This window comes from Ostrea edulis, chromosome 3 (genome assembly GCF_947568905.1).
Source record: "Ostrea edulis chromosome 3, xbOstEdul1.1, whole genome shotgun sequence".
NCBI classification, from domain to species: domain Eukaryota; kingdom Metazoa; phylum Mollusca; class Bivalvia; order Ostreida; family Ostreidae; genus Ostrea; species Ostrea edulis.
The window spans coordinates 64,139,459-64,147,254 of NC_079166.1; the positions used below are offsets into that span (position 1 = coordinate 64,139,459).

Below are 7,796 nucleotides of genomic sequence, written 5' to 3' on the forward strand. Positions count from 1 at the left end.
ATCGGAATACATCTAGTATATGTACACACAAACACGCACGCGCGCGCACGCGTGCGTGCCTGCGTGCGTACGTGTGTGTGTATCAATATATCTAATTGTATAAGGCAACAATGGGTGAGTGGACAGGAAAAGATGTGGTCCCCAATACGAGTGATCTATGAGTGGCGGGGCGGGCACTAAACTATGTTAAAAGTTGCCTAAATATCTTTGTTCTACATGCTGAAATCATTGAAAACGTTTATACACTGGTAATGTTTTAAATACTACGCTGGGGATTCGAATATTAAGAACGGGGTCGGACACCAAGAACCGGGTCAAAGATTGAAAGCGCCGTTTTAGGATACATACATAATATTGAATTTCAATCTCAACGATCGTTTATTCAGGTACTTTGATTGTCATATTCAAGACTTGGCTGTGGATAATGTAGTTTCCCTGGATAATTTTCCTTTACCGTGAATGCAAATGTTCTCACATTTGTTAGCGTTAAATGTTATTAACCAATATATATCCATTGTACATGTGTTACAGTCTGGGCTAATTATATACACTGTCCCGACATCTAAAACTATTACTTATTTATGGAATATTTTATCTTTCTATAACGTATTGCATTGCAAATCAACCGGAAAATTAAATTCCCAAACATTACTTGCAGAAAATAAAGATCTTTGAAAATGTATCATTTTTAAGTAATTTAAATTATTACGAAAGAATTTTTTGTATGATTAAATACTTAAACATTTCTTATGACCTCTACTTGCATAGTAGATAATAGATATGGCGTTAGCACCCCAATCCTTCTTAAAAGATAAGCTTGTAGAAGTCACTGGTAGTGCCAAAAGTCAGAACAATTGTTCATGAAATATGTATCATACGGGACAAAAACACATATACTGTATATATAGTTATTTTCTCGTCGTGTTTTCGCCCCTCTACACTTGTAAACACTTTCGACATGTTTTAAATTTGCGCAGACAGTTGTATTAAAAGACATAAAAGAGAAAGCGGTTTCAGTTTCCCCTAGTCTTAAATTCACCCACTAACAAGAGTGAAAGGAACGAAAATAAAACGGGGGCAAATATTTCCTTGTATTCAGTAGTCTGTGTAGGTAACAATTATTACCTGGGTACATGTAATACCACAAGGGCAGAGAGTAATTTCGAAAGCTCAGTTTATCTACAATTCATTCATATAATACAAATCTAGTGAAGCATAACATGCCCTGTAAAGGTTGAACTCACGATGTTTGTTATCGGTACATAGCCATACTTACACAAATAGTTGGCAAATTACAAGAAATAACAAGATCAATCATGTTAATAGGGATAGTACATGTATATATTATTGATTACACTGTACAGAAAAATTGGTTAAACTAGTCAATCATATGAGAAAACCGGAGAATGTGGTCATATACCCGTCGTAGTAGTAACCTTGTCCAGAGTAATGTTTGACCCACACCGTGTCTCCCTTCTGAAGAGTTAAGACTACCAAGTTAGGGCCAGCGTCATGAGCTCCACCACTACTCCTACTATAGGCCATAGTTCTGACTTTTGTTGATCCATTTAACACAATATCTACATAAATGCTTTGTATACCATAACTCTGCACATTCACGAAAAACACGTAGTTCCCGTTGGTAGGAGCGGTAAATATTCCGTTGCTGGGGTTGTATCCGTTTCCCACATTAGTGATGACCACGGGAAACACCAAGGTACCACTGTTCCAGGAACTACTTGATGATGACACGGAGGCAGTAAAGGCCACCTTTTTGGACCCGTCTACAAATGAATAGTTCATCAATAAATAAGTTAAAATGGTTTATCTTTCTGCTGATGTGATTAAAAATTGAAAAACGCACTTAGTATTGATAAGATTTAGAATTTTCTGATGATGTTACCAGCACGTATAGTCTTATCACGATTCAAAATTGCGACGTCCTGAAGAATCTACTGTACATGTATAATTGTACAGAAGTGTGTACGAGAACAGTTTGCAAACTCTGTAAATTACGAGAAAATGACTGCATGCTTGGGATTGTGGGTTTGATTTTATTTAAATTCTAATATTCGTGATAAGTATTCAAAACATCATGTACATTTATGCACAATAAGAAAGATACAAAGACGTTTACACGGCAGGTTGAGAGGTAATGGAGCAGCATATCAGTTTCTACTGACGTTACGTGACGTCAAACATCTTGTCAAATAAGTTTACTCTCTATCAAATTACACACCATTCAATTCCACGCACCACTTCCCATGTCGTTTCACCCGCTTCTAAAATGTATCTCTATATAACATGACCCGTCAGTGGTCTATACCTCGAGGGTCTCTACAGCCCAGTAGCTAAGTACTTCGTTACTAGCTTGAAAATACGGATGTATATTTAATTGCTGTTATAAAATTTAGAAATTCATTTCAAAATTAAGGATTATCTCCTTCATGCATAGCTCTTATCCTTAGACAAATTTGACTCCACTTTTTTGGCACGCTGTTTTTGGCTATACTAGCTCTAAAACTTCATTGTTATTTCGGATTTCAAACATTTCGGTTGAGCATCACTGAAGAGACATTATTTGTCGAAATGCGCATCTGGTGCATCAAAATTGGTACCGTATAAGTTTTACATTATGATTTTGCCGTATTTCAGCTCCGTTAGATAAGAGAATCACTGAATACGCATAATAGATTTCACACGGGGCAGAATTTATAGGTGTGAGATCCGTCCTATATGTGGGGTGTTGCAGGACTTTCAATCCCATTCAAAATAGCAGTCTTCTTATCGGCAATGCCTTTTCAGAGTCATGTAGTCCATCTCCAAGAGAATCTACAACATTTTTGTCTCGATCGCTGATACAAAATTTTACAAACGCGCAGTGCTTTATGACGTCGCGCGACATTGTCGTTTTTCAAAACGTCTTCGCCATCTATAATGAACGATTTTAAAGCGGTAATGTTCCTGATACAAATGTTCCTGATATAATTAAAACTTTCACAAAATTACGTTTAATTACTGTTGCGACGTTGTATTAAATATGGTGAGTTTTAATAGTGTAATGAATTAAAACGTGAAATATTTTTTAAATGAAAACGACAGAAAAACGCCACGTTCCGTGAGGCTAAATTCAAATATATAATGTGCTTAATTTTTAAAATTCGTCGGAAAACATCAAATCCTTGCATACTTATTGGAATTTTCCCGAAGTTTAAGTGAACAAAATGTTATTGGATTCGGGCGTATAGTGCACTCATACCGTCATGCATTGTCCAAAATTTTTATTATATTTAAATTCTTTTTTAATCTTGCCCATTGGAATAAATGTACTATATCTTTCAAGATTCATACGTGCATTGTTTACAACTACAGAGCGTGCATGAGCGTGCTATCAATACAACTTTGTAAAGATATGAAATACGAAAAAATAGAGGAATACACATTTTCACGAATTTCAAAGACTTTCACGAAGGTACGAGTAATTTGTCCGAAATCAGTGTGCAAAGTACAAGCCACGCGAGGACCACCGAAAGAGTCATTTATAATCTTATTGTGATGTCATCATCATTGATAATCTCCCGAATTATTTTTTTCTCTCCAACATTATAAACGTAATATATAGAAACAATCTAAACATAGTTCTGATTTATATATCTTTATCTATGCAATATTTTTTTTTTCAGAAATAGAAATTCTGCACACAGCTCGCCCCAAAATATTTTTCTAATATGGGCCATTGAATAGATATAGATTATAAAAGTACTTTACATATTCGGGGCAAGATGTGCAGTGTTGTATATATCTGCATTTTATGTGAAAAAAATACGAAATTTCATATAAAATAACTGAGAGCTTGTATGATTTTTCCCGATGGTGAAATCAAGCTTCATACGAGGTACTTAAATGAGCCATTAAATGGAATTTTAGAGTAATGAGCCACCTAAAGGATAACATAGTGAATGAAACAAAATGAACATAATTTGGCCTAATCAACACTCTACTTGCAAATTTTCTCAAAATGCTATTATACCAAACTTGTCAAATGTTAAAATCAATAATGTGACAACGTGGCATGATAATCATCATGTAAAAGTGTCATCATACCGCATTTGTTGCTTGTCATATTCATTCGGAACACCTCCAGAGCCGACACTGTAGAGGAGAGCTTCATTTGATCAAACTGAGATTCCTTAACTTCCGCCTTCAGGTTCACAATGGTTTTATTGACTTCATCTAAAACAATGAAATATATAGGTTCCACAAACACTTGCGAGTAAGATAACGTTTATTCTTCAGTTCCGTTAGTTACTTTTTTTTAAATTGATGAATGGTATTTTCTAAAAAGAATAGATATAGAACTAATTGTGGCGAAAACTTTAAACTGTTTCTGCCATTACCTTCTATGGATTACCAATGAATAAAAAGAAACGTACCGTCCGGAAGTGACTGTCTAGCAGCCATGGGGTTAACTATCATGCGATCTTTATGCTACGTAATCTGTTTTCCGAATTAGATGAAAACAAATGTTTGATAACATTAACTTTACTGTTCAATCGATCCTCTCTTTTTCCCAAATTGTTTCTCTTTGGTTCACAAAAGATTTTCTTCCTTTTGTTTATAAAACTTTTAACCCAGTCTTGTTACCGTTCGTCAAAGTTTGAACGAAATTTAACCTACACTACATGAGGATGATTGTATATTAATTTGACAAATTGTATACTAAATATTGTCTTGAGTAGATTTTTATAACTTTTCCCTACGTATTCCTTTAAAAACTTTTAAACTTCACACATCCTTTGCTCATGGTCTGCACAATAGTGAATCTTCAGTACATGTATATGAAGTAAGCTTTCAATGCATTTCCGCCTTTCTAGGTTCTTTAGAAGATATCATAAACTTACACCCATTCATGGAGAGCAGCACTACCCTTCATTTGATCAAATTTCATTCCCCTTTAATTTGTGACAATCTTTGTTGCAATGTTGATTCTAGAGAAGAAGTCCAGATTATGAAATGTTTATAGAGGGCAGATAGAAGACACCTCTTTCACTTTGATCAAAAAGCTTACTTGAGATTTTACTTCAGGTAAACTAGTTTAACCACAAAATTTGTAACTTACCAAATATTGAAGTGATTTGAGTTTTTTGCAAGTTTTCGAGGCCAGATATTTTAATGTTTGTTGTTGTCAAATCGTTGTTAAGACTTGCCAGGGTATTATTCAGTCCGTTCGATAATGCTTCATACTTTTCCTCCATCATCTCAGAAATACCCCTGTCCACTTCTAACGTGTGTTTATTCAGGTCAAGAAGAGTGATTGAGAGATAGCGAACTTCCACTTTTAAATCACCAAGTACCGTGCTAGTGTTTCTCTCAAATGTTTCTCTTTTCTCCTCCAACTGCAATACAAACTCCTGAAAATGGTCGTTGTTCTGTGTAAAGTTTTGTTTGACGGTGTTCAACGTGTCCTCATACTTCCTGTTTTCAAGGTCAAGTTTCTGGTTTTCACGCTTCAGTGAATGTACTTCCTGTTGTAAGTTTGTCACTTCTAAATCCGTTTTCTGCTGTGTGGCTTCTAACGTCTTCATGGTTTGCTTCAGGTCGACCATGTCTTTCATCAAGGCGTGCACATTCTTTACAAGGGCCATTCTGATGAGTGTCTCTTGGTTCAGAAGCTGCCGGAAAACGTCTACATTTTCCGAGTCAAGTCCACTTACGTCCAGTTGAGTTAAATTGTTATTTTTGTTGTCCGTGAGAACGGAAAAAGCAAATGATTGCATGAAAGAAATCAACACTAACGTAAGGACTAGTGATCGTTTCATCTTGGACATCAGAGCGAGAATTCTGATGAAGGCGAGATTGATTCACTTTTAAAAAAGTAATCCATGATATCTGTTACGTAAAGTTTTGACTTCTTCCATCTCCAGAGTTATGGATGAGTTACATAACATACCAACGTATCTTTAAAAGATTATTCGTATCAATTTATTCAGTATCAGGAACGACAGATTACTTCGATTTCCGAACGAGCGTAAAATTTAGCTGTCACGCCTCATAGAAAATCTTGTCTTATGGAACATGAAATTGACATTCAATTTAAGGGGTCATTTCAACGTGGGTAAATATTGTTTACGCAAGAGTTGCATTTATATCTTAGAGGATAGATTCACTAAATTACCGATAATTCATTACGTTAACTTGGTCTCAACATACGTATGCATGACTTATGAGTAACATCATGTTAAACTTGAATCATTCTTATCAAGGAAAGCAAACATATAGGCTGAAGGAACGATTTCAGTATCTCATTTCCCATTGGCCTTCACCTTCGTAGGATGATTTTTATTCACAACACATCTTTAAGAATAACATAGGTCATGTTTGGTTTGTTATTGATCGTCTTCATTAATATATCGGGTAGATCAAGCCCATAAACAGTAAGGCGGTACAGTAAAAAATCTTTATCGTATTCATGGCTATCATTACAATTTGTAAAGATTTCAAAGGCAAAAACATTGAAAATGTACCGTATATATTTGCACAAAAGTCGATCCGCGTGTAAGTGGGGGGACCTATTTTTCTAGATATTTCTATGAATTTCACATTGCATGATTCTCTTATACCGAGCGAAGCTCGGACGGACCGAAGGCCCGTCCGCGAAGCAAGGCTCTAAAGGTAACACGTATGTAAAAGAAAAAATTCAAAATCAGCAAAAGAAAAAGAAATAATCTCTATATACTTTCACTGAAATTTTCGTGATCCATATGGGCGCCGCCATTCATTTTTTCATTACCTGCTTCAACAGTTATTCGTGTTTTATTTGGAATGCCAATAATAGAAGACTCTAACGTGCAATTTGTAATTTAAACACTCAATTTGTTCAAAGTGAATAATATAATTATCATTGTAACGGGTTTTAGCAAATAAATACATATAAAACCGTAATACGACTAAATAAATGAACGAGCTCATGAGTTTCTTTGAATAAGAATACACGATAAAATTATGATTACTTTTTTACCATTTTGAATTTATTGGTTAATTTTGTTTAGTTTTAACGGCCTTTTTCATTTCATACGGAATGTATTATTGTTGTTTGCTTTGAAAAAGAGAAAAAAGTCGAGGCTAAATGTGACGTCACAATGCACAGTTTACGTCGCCTTGCGTTTTATTTCCCGCGTTCAATGAATAGGCGGATCATGTAAAACTGTTGTCCCCATATAAACTCCTTTAATATTGAGATGTTACTGGGTGTTTAGCGCAAGGAAATTTCATTCAAAATATATATTTTTAAATGAATCATAATCTACCGTACTTAACGGAATTATGATTACCACTCGGGACACGGAGTTACGTATATGCTTCGCTTGGTCCAACGGTCACACCGTATACATATTAAGACGGACTGCATTTTTTATCAGATTAACGTCAACTCAATACCTATTTTCTAACAAGAGTATTTTCTCTTTGATGTATGTATATATACTTTCTGGACGTCGATCTCGATCTTTATTACCGAAAGCACCATGTTAAAGCAATACAAGCTGTAACTGACGGTAAGTTTTTAACAATATAATATGCACTAAATAACACCTATCGGTATAACTAATATAATCCCCAAGATCTGAAGAAAAAATCAGCAAAATAAACAAGGGAATATTGTTTGATAGCATACCTACAATGAGCGTTTCGTATAAACCGCCTTTTGCCTCTTTTCATAGTGTTAGCCTGGTTCCGGCCTACCCATAATGTTCCTCACTGCTGTGCTGAGCATTATGGGTAGGCCGGAACCATGCTAT

At 35.3% G+C, this 7,796-nt stretch overlaps 1 protein-coding gene across 1 annotated transcript; it reads right to left on the minus strand.

Moving 5' to 3' along the window:
- Nucleotides 1–1,156: 1,156 nt before the first annotated feature.
- On the minus strand, nt 1,157–5,976 carry LOC130046581 (multimerin-2-like). The gene is made up of 3 exons (XM_056158518.1): nt 5,120–5,976; nt 4,105–4,233; nt 1,157–1,784 (listed from the first exon to the last, which is right to left on the minus strand). The coding sequence occupies exons 1-3, from the start codon at nt 5,826–5,828 to the stop codon at nt 1,387–1,389; spliced, it is 1,236 nt and encodes a 411-aa protein (XP_056014493.1). The 5' UTR covers nt 5,829–5,976; the 3' UTR covers nt 1,157–1,386.
- Nucleotides 5,977–7,796: the final 1,820 nt, after the last annotated feature.

Coding starts and splice junctions, on each gene's coding strand:
- LOC130046581 (XM_056158518.1), bottom strand. CDS start 5,828: ATGTCCAAGATGAAACGATCACTAGTCCTTACGTTAGTGTTGATTTCT. Junction 4,234..5,119: donor TCAAATCACTTCAATATTTG/GTAAGTTACAAA, acceptor TCATTGTTTTAG/ATGAAGTCAATAAAACCATT. Junction 1,785..4,104: donor TATGACAAGCAACAAATGCG/GTATGATGACAC, acceptor ATTCATTTGTAG/ACGGGTCCAAAAAGGTGGCC.